General features: G+C 44.5%; 1 protein-coding gene across 1 annotated transcript in view; it reads right to left on the bottom strand.

Annotated features, from left to right (window-relative positions):
- DNAH1 (dynein axonemal heavy chain 1) overlaps positions 1-17,866 on the bottom strand; it is a 799,478-nt gene that overhangs the window by 115,927 nt on the left and 665,685 nt on the right. The window contains exon 60 of the mRNA XM_030205737.1: positions 3,172-3,291. Within this exon, the coding sequence (XP_030061597.1) occupies positions 3,172-3,291 (120 nt within the window). The remainder of the gene's footprint in view (positions 1-3,171; positions 3,292-17,866) is intronic.

The following is a 17,866-nucleotide window of genomic DNA, read 5'->3' as shown; positions in this document are numbered from 1 at the left end:
TGCTGGGGCCGATTCTGTTCAATATATTTGTGAGTGACCTTGCCGAAGGGTTAGAAGGTAAAGTTTGCCTATTTGCGGATGATACTAAGATCTGTAACAGAGTGGACACCCCGGAGGGAGTGGAAAACATGAAAAAGGATCTGAAGAAGCTAGAACAATGGTCTAAGGTCTGGCAATTAAAATTCAATGCCAAGAAATGCAAAGTGATGCACTTAGGGAATAGAAATCCACGGGAGACGTATGTGTTAGGTGGCGAGAGTCTGATAGGTACGGACGGGGAGAGGGATCTTGGGGTGATAATATCTGAGGATTTGAAGGCGACGAAACAGTGTGACAAGGCGGTGGCTGTATCTAGAAGGTTGTTGGGCTGTATAGAGAGAGGTGTGACCAGCAAAAGAAAGGGAGTGTTGATGCCCCTTGTATAAGTCGTTGGTGAGGCCCCATCTGGAGTATTGTGTTCAATTTTGGAGGCCATATCTTGCTAAGGATGTAAAAAGAATCAAAGCGGTGCAAAGAAAAGCTAAGAGAATGGTATGGGATTTGCGTAACAAGACATATGAGGAGAGACTTGCTGACCTGAACATGTATACCCTGGAGGAAAGGAGAAACAGGGGTGATATGATACAGACGTTCAAATATTTAAAAGGTATTAATCCGCAAACGAACCTTTTCCGGAGATACGAAGGCGGTAGAACGAGAGGACATGAAATGAGATTGAAGGGGGGCAGACTCAAGAAAAATGTCAGGAAGTATTTCTTCACGGAGAGAGTGGTGGATGCTTGGAATGCCCTCCCGCGGGAGGTGGTGGAGATGAAAACGGTAACAAAATTCAAACATGCGTGGGATAAACATAAAGGAATCCTGTTCAGAAGGAATGGATCCTCAGGAGCTTAACCGAGATTGGATAGCAGAGCCGGTAGTGGGAGGCGGGGCTGGAGGTTGGGAGGTGGGGATAGTGCGGGGCAGACTTATACAGTCTGTGCTAGAGCCAGTGGTGGGAGGCGGGACTGGAGGTTGGGAGGCAGGGATAGTGTTGGGCAGACTTATACGGTCTGTGCCAGAGCCGGTGGTGGGAGGCGGGGATAGTGCTGGGCAGACTTATACGGTCTGTGCCCTGAAGAGCATAGGTACAAATCAAAGTAGGGTATACACAAAAAGTAGCACACGAGTTGTCTTGTTGGGCAGACTGGATGCACCGTGCAGGTCTTTTTCTGCCGTCATCTACTATGTTACTATGTAGATGCTTATGTTCTGTTATAAAATAAGCTCTCAGAACTTGCTCCAGCACTGTGCAAATGCTAACATCCACATTTCCACATGCTCCAAGACTGGTGTAAATATGTGCATATAGACTATGCTCTACCCAAACTATTCCCCCTAGAAATGCCTCCACATTGTATGCATAAAAGTATGCATCATTTTGTTAGCATGCATACATATATGTATGTAAATGGCATTGCATATTTTACAAAAGGCCTTTTCTGTACAGGAAAATCTTTATAGAATTACTCCTCACCAGCTGACCCTGCAGGAGCAAATAGAAATAGTGCCATTGTGAGATATAATACTGGTAGGGCAGGATCAAATGAGAATTGTTCCTGCTCCCAGCAGTCTATGACTGCAGTAAGCTTGGTGAGGATCTGACAGGAACCAAGAAGGTGGAGGGATGGGGAAAGGACTAGGGGTCACTTTTAGGACTGGAACCAGGTTTCTGGTGCCCCCCCCCCCCCCCGCAAACTGAAATCAGCATGCCATCCCCCCTCCTCAGAGTTGATCTCATCTCATGGTTTCCAATATCATCTTTATGCTGACGACACCCAGCTTTATCTCTCCACACCAGACATCACTGAGGAAACCCAGGCCAAAGTATCGGCCTGCTTATCCGACATTGCTGCCTGGATGTCCAACCGCCACCTGAAACTGAACATGGCCAAGACCGAGCTCATTGTCTTTCCACCCAAACCCACTTCTCTCCCTCCACTCTCTATTTCAGTCGATAACACCCTCATCCTCCCCGTCTCATCTGCCCGCAACCTCGGAGTCATCTTCGACTCCTTCCTCTCCTTCTCTGCCCATATCCAGCAGACAGCCAAGACCTGTCGCTTCTTTCTCTATAACATCAGCAAAATTCGCCCTTTCCTCTCTGAGCACACCACCCAAACTGTCATCCACTCTCTCATTACCTCTCGCCTTGACTACTGCAATCTACTCCTCACTGGCCTCCCACTTAACCATCTATCCCCCCTTCAATCCGTTCAGAACTCTGCTGCGCATCTTATCTTCCGCTTAGACCGATATTCTCATATCACCCCTCTACTCAAGTCACTTCACTGGCTTCTGATCAGGTATTGCATACAGTTCAAGCTTCTCCTACTAACCTACAAATGCACTCAATCTGCAGCCCCTCACTACCTCTCTACCCTCATCTCCCCTTACGCTCCTACCCGTAACCTACGCTCACAGGACAAATCCCTCCTCTCAGTACCCTTCTCCACCACCGCCCTTTCTGCCTCGCCTCACCCTATGCTTGAAATAAACTCCCTGAGCCCATACGCCAAGCCCCCTCCCTACCCATCTTCAAATCCTTGCTCAAAGCCCACCTCTTCAATGTCGCTTTCGGCACCTAACCATTGTACTTCTATCCAGGAAATCTAGACTGCCTCAATCTTGATTGACTGCACTTTTTGTCCTTTAGATTGTAAGCTCCTTTGAGCAGGGACTGTTCTTCTTTGTTAATTGTACAGCGCTGCACAACCCTGGTAGCGCTTTAGAAATGTTAAATAGTAGTAGTAGTAGTTGCTGCTGCCATTGCCACCACCCTACCTCAATGAACTGCAAGAAGGAACTCCAGTGTCTCATGAGACTTACAGTAACTTTCCTACCTGCACCATATGGCAGAAAGCTGAAGAGCCAAGCCATATGTGCAGACAGGAGCAGTGAAAGTGGTACTGGAGTGGTGGTCATAGCAGATTGTGATGCCCCCAAACATCAGCAACCCCCCCACCCCTCCCCCCAGTACTTCCGACACTTACTATGCTGTACCTTCCTTGGTCACTTTTATCTGTTTCAGTGCACTACTGTTTTAAAATAGCATGCACTAGAACAAACGACTCCCCACATTGATATAAACTGCCCCTCATTCTCCACCCCTGGCATATCCTTAGTTCTTACCATATTCTTTATCCATTTGTTGGCTTGCCCCTGGGGGTCTATGAAATGTGGCCAACGTTGGGAATACTGTGTTATCATTCCATTCTCTACAGACAGTGTATCATTTGGAAGCCCTGCAATCTGTTGACAAGAAAAGAAATGGAAGATGAGAAAATATGGGCAACACTTTGTTCCTGTCAGTTGTGCTGCTATTATCTCCTATACACACGTCCTTATTTGAATCAACAACACATACATTTTATTTACATCTTAGGGATATAGTTCTCAACAAGGGCTACCATTAAGACATGTTATTTTACCACTAATTTAGAACAGGTCTCATTTTATGCAATGAGACCTACATACTAATAACTGGGGTTAACAGTTATATAACATGTCTTAACAGTGGCCCATGGTGATAACGTCCTCCTTATGATATACCATAGATGCCAATGAAATGATATTAAAGCAATTTAAAGGACATTCCTCTTCATGCAGCATGTTTAGCTTGCTGAAGGAATCTCTTTAGCATGATGACTGCACTTTGAAATCACATGGTATCACTTTGACAAGAAGAAATGGCTGGAACTAGAAAAGCCTCATTATCACAGCCCCTCTCTTTGTAGGCACATCAGGATTCTGGCTCTAGGAGGGACATGGCATCTCTCCACTTCAGGACTTAGAACATGCTAGAGATGGTGCACCTCATGAGTACCACTGTGCAAATGATTCAGAATCAAACTTGAAACAAGTGTATTGTGATTCGGTTTGAGTGCAACACATTTTATGGATTTTCCCTCAGATTTGCTGGGGAAACTGGTCAACATTTATTTAGAAATTTTGCACAGATTTAACAAAATTTGAATAATCTAATCTACTCCAATCTCAGACATTTCTAACCTGCTCATTTTCAAAATAGGCCCAAGGCGGGTTGCACTAAGAAAATGAGTATATATCAACTGGGAACTTAGAAAAAGTATGGTAATTTCATAAATTAATGAATCAAGAGTTTAACATTGTTGTACTACATGTTTGTGAAATTATAAAGAAAACCAAGAAGATTGCTGTTTAATATTCAAAAGCAAACTGTTCCAAATTTATTCAGCCTGATTTGTGAAGGATCTATCTGGTATGTGCTTAAAAAACATACCCCTTAACAAATGGAATATATAATAAACGATGATCTAAAGAATGAGTACAACCGTACAAGTCAAGTATTCTGAAGACTGACCATGCAGAATTTTAGAAACTGTGCAAGCCTGCCTAAATTGAATATGAGGCTGGACTGGCAACTAAATGAAATTGTAGCAGGAGACTCCGAGGTCTACCCCAAACCTCCCAGGGCCTTCACTCCAGGCACAAAGGGGTTCCAGGTGCCTATTGGCTTAGAGCAGGTGACCCTCAAGGGGAGGAATGCTGGCTTCGGCCTAACCCCTGGTAAGCCTTTTCTTGGCTGGGAGGTGCATGGTGGAGGTGCCCAGTGCTCCCACCAGCTGCCTTCCAGGTGAAGGAGGACTTGCAGCACATCTGCATATCCTCACAGCCTTCTCTGGGGTGACTCCCAGGGCCTTCGTTACAGGTGCCAAGTGCAGAAGCATTTTCTCTATACACTTTGTATCTTCTTCCAGTTACTTCTTATAGCTCCAGTACACTTTCTTTCCTTGGTACTGCCCCTTCCCAATCTATTTCTCCATCTGAAACTACTGTATACTGCAGGAACACATTGCTCACCTTCTGCTTTCATCATCTCACCATCTCTTTTGTCTTCTCTCTTCTTCTCAGTTCTGAGCCTTCAACATTTCCTTCCTTCCATTCAACCATCTCCATTCTATCTGAGTACATCTCGCCTTCGTTGATGTCGTCTTGCCTCTCCTACTCTTCTCCGTACTCTCTTGCTCCTTCTCTTGCTCTCCGCTGGGGATATCAATCCCAATCCTGGTCCTCCACATCAGCTCTCATCCTGTTTGTGCAGGTCACACCGTGATGTCTCCAATCTAATTTCTGTTTCTCTCCTCCCCACTTCTTCCCTGCCTTTCTCATGTGCTCTGTGGAATGCCCACTCTGTCTGCAACAAACTTTCCTACATCCACGACCTCTTTATCTCTTGTACTCTCCATCTGTTTGCCCTAAGACTTGCCTTTGCCCTGAAGACTCTGCTTCAGCCTTGGCCCTGTGTCATGGAGGTTACCTTTCTCCCATACTGCTCACCCGGTTAGCTGCGGAGGTGGTGTTGGGCTACTAATTTCATCCTCCTGTAGATTTCAACCTCTTCTTCCACCTCAATATCACTGCTTTTCTTCCTTCGAAGTCCACCCCACCCGTCTATTCACTCCTCTGCCTCTCCAAGTAGCAGCCTTTTATCGACCCCCTAAGTCCTTTTCTTCCTTTCTCACTGACTTTGACTCCTGGCCTTCCTTCTTTCTTGAACCTTCATCTCCTTCCCTCATTCTTGGGGATTTTAACATTCATGCTAATGATCCCTCTGACTCTTATACTTCTCAGTTTCTCGCTTTAACATCCTCTTTCAATCTTCAACTGTGCTCCACTACCCCCATTTACCATAATGGCCACTATCTTGATCTTATCTTCTTCTCCAACTGCTCACTCTCCAGTTTCTGTGCCTCAGCTCTTCCCCTCTCTGACCATCATCTGACAACTTTCACACTTAAACACCCCCCCTCTAGTCCCGTCCAAACTCAACCACTAGGAGTGGCCTAGTGGTTAGGGTGGTGGACTTTGGTCCTGGGGAACTGAGTTCAATTCCCACTTCAGGCACAGGCAGCTCCTTGTGACTCTGGACAAGTCACTTAACCCTCCATTGCCCCATGTAAGCCGCATTGAGCCCGCCATGAGTGGGAAAGCGTGGGGTACAAATGTAACAAAAATTTAAAAAATAAAAAAACCAATACATTTAGGAACCTTCAGGCTATTGACCCTGCTATTCTGTCCTCCTGTGTTTCAAATCTCTTCTCAACCACTATGTTATCCAAGTCTGTCAATGAGGCTGTCTCTTCCTATAATACCACTCTCTCCTCTGCTCTGGATACACTCCTCCCATTTCACGTTCTGTAAGGCGTACCAAACTCCAGCCATGGCTGACCTCTAGAATCCGCTACCTACATTCCTGTGTCCGCTCTGTTGAATGCCTTTGGCTGAAATCCCATGCCCATGCTGATGTCAAATTCTTGCTGATCTCCTTCCAGTCTGTTTTTTCACTTGTCAAACAGGACTACTACACCCAGTTGACATAGGCGGTCGGTGGCCCAACTGTTTGGGGAGGCTAAAGGGGCGGGGTTATGGGTGGGGCCAGAGGCGGAGCTTACATCCATAATTGTCTGGCAACACACAGAAAAAAAATAAGTAAAAATAAAATAGCCACAATTAATACCTTTTATTAAATTTAGATATTAGATATGTATCATATATATCATATGCCAAAGAATAAAGTGGTTGCTCAAAGCATATACTATAACCACAATCGCTCAACTGCAAAACACTATGCACAACTTTGTGCAAAAACACACTCAGAACCTTACTGTACCATAAATATTACACTGGGCAGACCCTCATACACCAATATACCACCCATATGGAAAATGCAGACCGTCAACAATATGAAACAAGGGATCATAATATCACAATTCTCATGTAGAGCCACAAAACACCCTTTTAGTGTTCACAATGAGCTCCTTTTATTAACGACCATATGTAGATCCTTCAAGAGGTAGTGTGTCATGATTTAGGCTCTACAGCCTTTCTGATGGATGAGCTACAACCTTATGCATGGAGAGGTAGCACTATAATTACACCGGGCTCTAAAACACCAGTACACAACCAAGTGAAACAAAAACAAAACAAAAAGGACTGCAAATACAACAAGCTAGCAGAATACTGCATCTTGATCACACATGAAAAACACATGACACAACAGATATGAAGGCAAAATACTGAACTGGAAAGTTACCTTAAGAAGTCAGACTCAGCATGCAGCAATACTAGAAAAATTGAAACTTACAAGCAAAATATCACAGATGCACATTTCCAAAAGCTGACATATTCCAATTAATAAATTCTGAATAAAAAAATGTTTTCTACCTTTGCTGTCTGAGCATTTAGTTTTTCTATTAGCTTCTATTAGCGGCTAAGAAAGCGAATAGAATGTTGGGTATTATCAGGAAAGGTATGGAAAACAGGTGTGAGGATGTTATAATGCCGTTGTATCGCTCCATGGTGCGACCGCACCTTGAGTATTGTGTTCAATTCTGGTCGCCGCATCTCAAGAAAGATATAGTAGAATTGGAAAAGGTGCAGCGAAGGGCGACTAAAATGATAGCGGGGATGGGACGACTTCCCTATGAAGAAAGACTAAGGAGGCTAGGGCTTTTCAGCTTGGAGAAGAGACGGCTGAGGGGAGACATGATAGAGGTATATAAAATAATGAGTGGAGTGGAACAGGTGGATGTGAAGCGTCTGTTCACACTTTCCAAAAATAGTAGGACTAGGGGGCATGCGATGAAACTACAGTGTAGTAAATTTAAAACAAATCAGAGAAAATTTTTCTTCACCCAACGTGTAATTAAACTCTGGAATTCGTTGCCGGAGAAAGTGGTGAAGGCGGTTAGCTTAGCAGAGTTTAAAAAGGGGTTGGACGGTTTCCTAAAGGACAAGTCCATAAACCGCTACTAAACGGACTTGGAAAACTCCAAAATTCCAGGAATAACATGTATAGAATGTTTGTACGTTTGGGAAGCTTGCCAGGTGCCCTTGGCCTGGATTGGCCGCTGGGCTCGATGGACCCTTGGTCTTTTCCCAGTATGGCATTACTTATGTACTTATTTGGTCCCAGTGTCTTCTGTTTTATGCAGTGTCTTCTTCCAGTTTGATATTTTTTCTCTCACCATGTCCACCATCCTTCTGTGTCCTTATGCATCCTGTCTAACATCTGTAGCCCTGTCCCTATCCTTTCTTCAGTTTCAACATCTGCCTTCAGTGTTCCAATCCAGCCCTTAAATTCAGCAATTTCCCCTTCATCCAAATCCAGCATTTCTCCTCTCTCCCTTCCACTCCATCCGTGTGCATCTCCTTTCTTTGTTTTTCCTTCCCTCCATCCTTATCCAACATTTCTCCTATCTTCCCTGCCCTCCACTCCATGTGCATCTCCTTCCTGACTTCCCTCTCCTCCATCTATCCATGTCTAACAACTCTCCATTCTCCCCTGCCCCCTTCTCCATCCATCTCCAGCAAATTTCCTCTCTCCCCTGCCCCCAGGACCATCAGCAGCACCTTCAGCTCTCTCTCCCAAAGGTTCAGCTACTGTGATGATCCTGAGTGGGGGCAGAAAAGAACTTGTTTGCTTCTGCTCTCTCTCCCCCAAAGGTTCAGCAAGCAAGCTCTCTTCTGCCACCCCTCCCCCCATTCCAGTCTCTTCCCTCTTAGTTCTTCCCCTCCCCCCTGCCAGTCTCTCCCTCTAAGTCCCGCTCCTATCCTCCCATTCTCTATTGGTTATCCTCCCTCTCAAAAGCAGTTGGACACTTGCCTTAGAAGCAGTGGATCAATCTTTCTGCTGTGGCGTGCAGTGCTGCAGGTAGTAGTCTGCACCGTACAGATCACAGCAAGGCTGCCTCAGGGACTTAGCCTTCTCCCTGTTACTCGCCCCGCCTTCGCGGAAACAGAAAATTGCGTCAGAGGAGGCAGGACACGCTGGTAGCAAGGTAGTTTGTTTGAGCAGTAATGTGAGTCAGGGAAGACTGTGAAGTTGGCATTTCTGCAGCACGCTTTTGAGATTTTTTACTCAGATTGTCAGTCGAAGATAACACTTTTGCAAACAGAGTTCGTGCCTAGACCCGTAGGTAATCTGCTTGAGCCCATGGGATTTACAGCGCATTTAGCGCTAGCATCTTTGGAGCCCACCGGTACCTGAGACAGGTCCTTTGAGTCGGCACTTTCAGCTGCAGACATATTTTTCTTTTTATTTGTTTTGTTGATTTTTTTTTCATAAGCGCAACCTAGGATTTGAGGGCAAATGTCTGTGCATGTAGAGTGGAGAGAAAAAAGACTGAAGGAGATTCCAAGCCAACGTCACATGGACGGGAAAGGCTACTCAGATTAATTAGTCAAGAACTTATTCATCAAGTTTGAGAGGGCAATTCTGACTTGTCAGTCAGCGAAAACCTAGTGTGGCTGCATTATCCTCTGAATAGGGAGTGGCTTTTACTGTGCTTGTGGAATGCGGATGTTCAGAAACAACGGAAGGTCAGGCTGCTGCTGTGCTGCTCTAATTTGTATGGTTTCGCCGAGTTGCTGCTTTTTGCTTGTGTTGTGCTGATGCTGTGGTGTGTGCATCGTGCTCCGGATACCTTGGGGAGGCAGCGGAGGCTTATGGGGTCGGCTTCTGGCTGGGGAGGCTTAGCCTCCCCAAGCCTCTTATACCGGGCGCCTATGCCAGTTGACAAATTCTCTTGGCTCAAACCCTCGATGTCTCTTTGCCACACTGAACTCTCTCCTCAACATGCCTTCACCTCCAACTCCCCCTTCACTTTCTCCCCAGACTCTGGCTGAGTACTTTCATGATAAGGTTCACAAGATTAATCTTGAATTCTCAACCAAGTCACCTCCACATCTCCTTCCCTTAGTAGCGCTAAAGAATGATAAGTAGCAGTAGTAATAGAAATCTTATTTTAGTTTTCTAAAACTGAAATTCATCCTAGCTACAGTGTTTTGCAAAAGTTGAAGCTTCTTCAAAAGTATGGAAGAAATTCCAGAACACAATGCATAACAGAGAGACAAGATTAATTCTTTGCTTCCGTTTTTACTGAAGAAGATGTAAGAGATCTACTTGTACCACAAAAGGTTTTCAAGTGTGATGATGTGGAGGAACTGAAAGAAATCTTGGTGAACCTGGAAGATGTACTGAGCCAAATCAACAAATTAAAGAGTAGTAAATCACCTGGACCGGATGGTATACACCCCAGGGTACTCAAACATGAAATTTGTGATCTGCTGTTAGTGATCTGTAAATTGTCATTAAAATCATCCGTAGTACCTGAAGATTGGAGGGTGGCCAATGTAACACCAATTTTTTAAAAGGGTTCCAAGGGTGATTCAGGAAATTACAGGCCGGTAAGCCTGACTTCAGTGCCAGGCAAAACTATTACAAAGAATAAAATTACTGAATACATAGACAAACATGGTTTAATGGACAGAGTATGCATGGATTCAGCCAAAGGAAATCATGCCTCACCAATTTGCTTTGTGTCTTTGAAGGCGTGAATAAATATGTAGATAAAGTTGAGCCAGTTGATGTAGATGTTCAGAAACCTTTTGGCAAAGTTCCTAATGGGAGACTCTAGAGAATACTAAAAAGTCACGGGACAGGAGGCAATATTCTGTTGTGGATTAAGAACTGGTTAGTGGATAGAAAACAGAGGGTAGGGTTAAATGGCCATTTTTTTCAGTGGAGGAGGGGAATAGTAGAATGCTGCAGGGATCTGTACTGTGACAAGTGCTATTTAACATTTATAAATGATCTGGAAATCAGAATGACAAGTGAGGTGATTAAATTTGCAGATGATACAAAACTATTCAAAGTTGTTAAAATATATGCGGATTGTGAAAATGGCAAGAAGACCTTAGGAAATTGGAAGACTGGGCATCCAAATGGCAAACAAAAATTTAATTTGGACAAATGCAAATTGATGTACATTGAGAAGAATAATCCAAATCATAGTCACTTGATGCTAGGGTCCACCTTAGGAGTCAGCACTGAACAAAAAGATCTTGTTGTCCTCGTTGACAATACACTTAAATCTTCTGCCCAGTGTGTGGCTCGGCAGTGACAGCCAAAAAAGCAAACAGGATGCTAGGAATTATTAGGAAAGAGATGGAAAATAAGATAAAGATTATTATAATGCCTCTGTATTACTCCATTGGTACAACCTCATCTTGAGTATTGCCTGCAGTTCTGGTCAATGTATCTCAAAAAAGATGTAGGGGAATTAGAAAAAGTTCAAAAAAGGGCAACCAAAATGATAAAGGGGATGGAACTCCTCTCATATAAGGAAGGCTAAAGCGGCTAGGGCTATTCAGCTTGAAAAAGAGACAGCTGAGAGGGATATGATAGAGGTCTACAAAATCCCGAGTGTTGTAGAACGGGCAAAAGTGAATCAATTTTTTACTCTTTCAAAAATTGCAAAGATTAGGGAACACTGATAATATATTTAAAACAAATAGGAGGAAATATTTTTCCACTCAATGAGTAGATAAGCTCTGGAACCTGTTGCCAGAGGATATGGTTAAAGTAGTTAGCATATCTGGGTTTAAAAAAAGGTTTGCAAAAGTTCCTGGAGGAAAAGTACATAGTCTGCTATTGAAATAGAAATGGGAGAAGCCTCTGCTTGCCCTGGGATTGGTAGTATAGAATCTTGCTACTATTTCGGATTCTGCCCGTTACTTGTTACCTGGATTGACCACTGTTGGAAACATAATACTGGGCTAGATGGACCACTGGTCTGACCTAGTATGGCTATTTTTATGTTCTAATGAAATTTTTGTGACATAGCTGGAAAAATAGATGAGACAAGATGATAAAAATTCAATCTCGACTGGGATGCTTGAGATCTAAGGAGGCCTATAAAGCTGCTGCCAAAAAAAGAGAAATTTATAAATGTTGAAAAACCTAATGGGAAAATAAGGGGGAAAGAAAGTGCACTGGCTCTGTGCAGACTCTTACGCAACAGCAATCAAAACAAAGAGGATAACGAATTGCACAGAAAATGTAATGAAGGTGTGACCTGAGGGGAGATCAAAGAGACATGACCTCTCTGTTCTGTGGAAAAATAGAGACTGGCTTCAGCTGTATGACAATGCATGGATGGTTATTCACTTCTAAAAAGTTTTATAATTAGAACACTGGGGAGAATTTCTGCATCGGGCTCCATCGGTGATGTCACCCATCGGTGTGGATTCTTCATCTTGCTTGTCTTCAGAGATATTATAGTTTACTATAATTTACATGTGTTCTGGCTAACATCTAGGTGCGCGCATTTATACGCAGCATAGGGCTGGCTGGTGTAAGTGATTGTGTCTTAAATGTAGATGTATTTTCTACCACTTGTGCTAGTATTCTGTGAAGAAAAATAGGTATTACTTTTCTTTCTACAGTAGGCTCAATAGAAGTAAAACAAAATAATAGTCTAACAGGGTGGGTGGGGGTGGATAGGCGAGAGACAGGAAGAGAGACAGGTGAGATATGCATGGAGACAGGAGGGTGACAAAGCAGTGCGATTTTCAAAGCAGTACAATGTTATGGTTTATAATGGGCTAGAAAACCCAGATCTTTGTTAAGTCCTGTCTGGTGGGTGTCAAAATATTTAATCATTCTGACTTCAAAGGTCTTACGGTCCTGTATTGTTTTAAAGTTCCCTTTTAAGATTCTTACAATGAAGTCACTGGTACAGTGACATACAACCCAGAGCTGGAAAACTTAAGAAAAATCATAAAAGATCTGCAGCCTCTACTCCAGGAGGATGAATTACTGAAAGAGATATTCCCATCCCCACCAGTGTTGGCTTTCCGACAGCCACCCAACTTAAAACAAAAGCTAATTAGAAGTAAGCTCCCAACACAGACTCAAAAAGAAAAGAATGGCACACATCTTTGCAATATATCCAGCTGCAAACTATGCCAAAACATTTCACAGGACCCCACGGTCATTCACAAAGGAAAAATATTCAACATTAAGGAATCTTTCACGTGCTCATCTTCCAATGTGGTATATATCATTCAGTGTAAAAAATGCAATGAAGGGTGCTACAATGGAGTAACCAGTCAGATGCTAAAGAAGAGATTTAATTTACAAAGACACCATATGAAAAATGCCAGTACTAATAAAGATGTCACGCCTGTGGGACAGCACTTTACAAAACCAGAACACTGTACGAGTGACTTCATGGTAAGAATCTTAATCGTTCTGCTTTGTCACCCTCCTGTCTCCATGCATATCTCACCTGTCCTTCTTCCTGTCTCTCACCTATCCACCCCCACCCTGTTAGACTGTCACTGGAATGCTTTGATGTTTCACTTATATATACTGTCATCTACCAACATTTGCTTATTTCCGATCTGACGAAGAAAGGCAACCTTCGAAAGCTAGTCAAGAAATGTATTAAGTTATGTCCAATAAAATAGATATCATCTTATTTTCTTTTCCATGTTTTATTTCTATTGATTACCTTTAAAGGTGGACTAACACAGCTACCACACCTCTCTACAGTAGGCTCAAAATAGGTGCCTGTTTATCCTCTTATATTAGGCGGGTTGAGACTAGTATTCTATAACGACAGTTGAATGCACAACTGCTGTTATAGAAATTGTGCTTAGCGTGTATCATTCCAGCGCTTAACTTTAGGTGGTCTATATAGAATTACCTCCTATAAGTTTTTCTTGGTTTGTTTTCTCTCTTAGCTAAGCTAGTGAGTCCCAGCTTCCTTTCTTGCTATTAGTACTGCTCTGCTGATCAAGTCCTGACTCAGCTCAGGGTTAGCTTCTGTGGCTATACAGGACACTGAATCTATGTGGCTGTTCAAGGCACCATGAATAAGTGGGCATTACTATAGTGGTGCCCTACCTCCTTATACATGGAGGGGCATTTTTGATAGTATGTCTCAGGGGCGTAGCCACGGGTGGGCCTAGGCCCACCCAGTTTTGGTTCAGGCCCACCCAGCAGTGGAGGCAGCGGAGCGGAGGGAGCAGGCTGAGCTCCGATCCCGCATCTGCCTCCCCAGCCCGCCACTGCCCCGCCCCCCGCCGTACCTTTAAATATTACAGTTTTGCTGGAGTCGCGGGCAGCCGGCATTGAAGACATCGGCAGGCTTACGCCGGTTCCAGCAGCCTTCCCTTCCCTCGTTGCAAGTCGGATGATGGCTCCGCCCTCGTAGAAACAGGAAATACGTCAGAAGAGGGCGGAGCCATCATCCGACTTGCAACGAGGGAAGGGAAGGCTGCTGGAACCGGCGTAAGCCTGCCGATGTCTTCAATTCCGGCTGCCCGCGACTCCAGCAAAACTGTAATATTTAAAGGTACGGGGGGGGAGGCAGGAAGGAAACAGGGCAGACGGGAGAGGAGAGTTGCTGCACATGGTGGAAGAAGGGGAGAGGAGGGTTGCTGGATGGAGGGAAGGGGAGAGGAGGGTTGCTGGACATGGTGGAAGAAGGGGAGAGGAGAGGGCAGGAGAGAGGAGGGTTGCTGGATGGAGGGAAGGGGAGAGGAGGGTTGCTGGACATGGTGGAAGACGGGGAGAGGAGAGGGCAGGGGAGAGGAGGGTTGCTGGATGAAGGGAAGGAGAGAGGAGGGTTGCTGGACATGGTGGAAAAAGGGGAGAGGAGGGTTGCTGGATGGAGGGAAGGGGAGAGGAGGGTTGCTGGACATGGTGGAAGAAGGGGAGAGGAGGGTTGCTGGATGGAGGGAAGGGGAGAGGAGGGTTGCTGCACATGGTGGAAGAAGGGGAGAGGAGGGTTGCTGGATGGAGGGAAGGGGAGAGGAGGGTTGCTGGACATGGTGGAAGAAGGGGAGAGGAGGGTTGCTGGATGGAGGGAAGGGGAGAGGAGGGTTGCTGGACATGGTGGAAGAAGGGGAGAGGAGAGGGCAGGAGAGAGGAGGGTTGCTGGATGGAGGGAAGGGGAGAGGAGGGTTGCTGGACATGGTGGAAGAAGGGGAGAGGAGAGGGCAGGGGAGAGGAGGGTTGCTGGATGAAGGGAAGGGGAGAGGAGGGTTGCTGGACATGGTGGAAGAAGGGGAGAGGAGGGTTGCTGGATATGGTGGAAGAAGGGGAGAGGAGGGTTGCTGGATATGGTGGAAGAAGGGGAGAGGAGGGTTGCTGGATGGAGGGAAGGGGAGAGGAGGGTTGCTGGACATGGTGGAAGAAGGGGAGAGGAGGGTTGCTGGATGGAGGGAAGGGGAGAGGAGGGTTGCTGGACATGGTGGAAGAAGGGGAGAGGAGGGTTGCTGGATGGAGGGAAGGGGAGAGGAGGGTTGCTGGACATGTTGGAAGAAGGGGAGAGGAGGGTTGCTGGATGGAGGGAAGGGGAGAGGAGGGTTGCTGGACATGGATGGAAGAGAGGGAAGGGAGAGAGAAGAAATGCTGGACATGGATGGAGGGGATGGAAGAATGAGGAAGGAGATGAGATGAGGGAAAAGGAAGAGAGGAGAAAAACTGCACATGGATGAAGAAAATAGGCAGAAGCTGAGGACCAGAAATGAAGAAGAAAGGAAAGAAATGGAAAGGAAGCCCTGGAAACGGAGTTAAGAGGACAGATAGCAGCAGAATCGTATACTGGGCCAGCATGATCAGAAAAACAGTCACCAGACAACAAAGGTAGAAAAAAATCATTTTATTTTCATTATAGTGTTTGGAATATGTCCACTTTGAGAATCAGGTGCTCAACATTAAAAGTTTATATTTATTTACTTATTTATGGCATTTTATCCCACATTAAACATGAATTAAATTGGAACCTGGGATCATTTAATTTTTTTTTCCTGGAGACAGTAATGCATTGCCCCCCCCCCCCCCCAGGCTCTCTCCCCGGCTATAGCCAGCTCTGCAATTTTGAGGGGAGGTGCACAGGTGGATGGGGGGGGGGGGGTGCAGAGGTGGACCGAGGAGAGAGCCTGTTGTTAAACATTTACCAGCACACCACTGTCTAGTGCCCACCCATCCAACCTGTTGGCCCACCCAAAAATTGACTTCTGGCTACGCCACTGGTATGTCTAAGTCAGACTTTGGACGTTTTGCACTAAACATACTAAATCGTAATAGGAAATGTATCAATTTTTGAAAAAAGAAAAACATCTCTTTTTGTTCTTGAAAATACCATTTTGAAAAGGTGTTGTACTGTGTGTTTACCTTTTTAAGCCATTTTTGAAAAAAAGAAACTACAAATTAAAAACACACATAAGCCATTAGAATGTAGGAGGAGCCATAATTTTTAGCAGACTGGTCCCCCAGACATCCCAGGAGTGCAATCGGGCACCCTAGGAGGCACTGCTGTGGACTTCATATAAATGCTCCCAGGTACATATCTCACCATTGCTCCCTTATCTTGTCTGCTGAGCCCACCAAAACCCACCACCCCCAACTGTACACCACTACAATAGCCCTTATGGGTGAAGGGGGCACCTATATGTGGGTACAGTGGGTTTCTGGTGAGGTTTGGAGGGTTCACATTTTCCACCACAAGTGTAACAGGTAAGGGGAGATATGGGCCTGGGTCCACCTGTCTACAGTGCACACTGCACCCACCACCACACTATTCCAGGAACCTGTATGTTGCTCTAATGGACCTGGCTATAACGTCAGTCATCTTCTCAAAAATCTGAAAAAGAGTTTTACTAGAATTATCATATTTCTGAATGTCTTGATCATAAAAATACCTTTTAGCCTGGAAAATTAAACATTTATATATCTTAACCTTATTTCTCCAAGTTTTATATATCGGCTTATCCTTACTTTTCCTCCATTGACTGATGGCTCCCTTGGGATTCCCTGTGATAGTTGTGACCACTACATTTTATCTGTTTTACGGATCTGCTCCTCTATCCTCTCTCTTTATTAGAATGAATATGCACCTTTCCTGTCATTAATGGAGTTCTTTCCTTGCCAAATTTTTTGATTGTACATCACTCTGTTCTGTCATGGCAGCTAGAGCGGTATAGCAAGTTTTAATAAACCATAAACAAATCTGAGGCTGTCATAGAGGCCGGTGAGTACTATTTTTATTCACATTTTAGGGGGATGGGAGGGGGCAAGTGACCACTGGGAGAGGAAGGGGAGGCTCATCCCTGAATCCCTCCAGTGGTCTTCTGGTAATTTAGGGCACCTTTTTGTGTCTTATTCATTAGAAAAACAGGTCTAGACCAAAACACTGAAGTTTTTGCCCTAGATGTTTTGGTTGTGTTTCATTATAGCTTTAAAACGTCCAACTGTTCGGCACATGCTAATCCCACCTTTGAAACACCCCCAAGACACCCCCTTGTGATTTGCATGCACTGCAGACAAAATGCATAGATAGACATCTGCAAAACAAATTTCGAAAATGCTGATTTGGATGTTTTGAGATGAAATCTGTCCAAATGGTGCTTTATGACACTTTTTGGATGTTTTTCTCTTTCAAAAATGAGCCCAATAGTAGCGTAGTAGATGATGGCAGATAAACACCTGAACAGTCCATCCAGTCTGCCCAAAAGTCACACTCATTATCAATTTATGATTAAACCAACATGAATATGGTATAAAATACTTGTTCATGGTCTTTTTGCCATTTCTATGACATAGACCGTAGAAGTCTGCCCAGCATAATTCAGTACAACAAAATCAAATAATTAAGCTGTCTTCAATGGGTTGTTCATATCCTTGTGTAAATCACAATACAATACAGAACCAAAAGCTTGCTAAAAGTCTTTGAATATTTCTTAAATTAATAAACTTGACAGGCTGAAGATAGGACCCAATGTGGTGAACTGGATTAGGAACTGGTTGACGGACAGACTGTACTAGGCTGACCGTTTGGTTGCTATTCTCTAAACATATTACAGAAGAATTGGACAGGAATTAGAGAAAAAAGTCTTTTGTTACTCACCCACCAGCACAGCATCAGATATCAGTTGCAAGTTGTAACAAACTTACAAAATCTAACATCAGTACCTCTGGTAATTATAAGTA

Source organism: Microcaecilia unicolor, chromosome 6 (genome assembly GCF_901765095.1).
Source record: "Microcaecilia unicolor chromosome 6, aMicUni1.1, whole genome shotgun sequence".
Lineage (NCBI taxonomy): Eukaryota > Metazoa > Chordata > Amphibia > Gymnophiona > Siphonopidae > Microcaecilia > Microcaecilia unicolor.
This window is presented reverse-complemented; position numbering and strand designations above follow the sequence as displayed.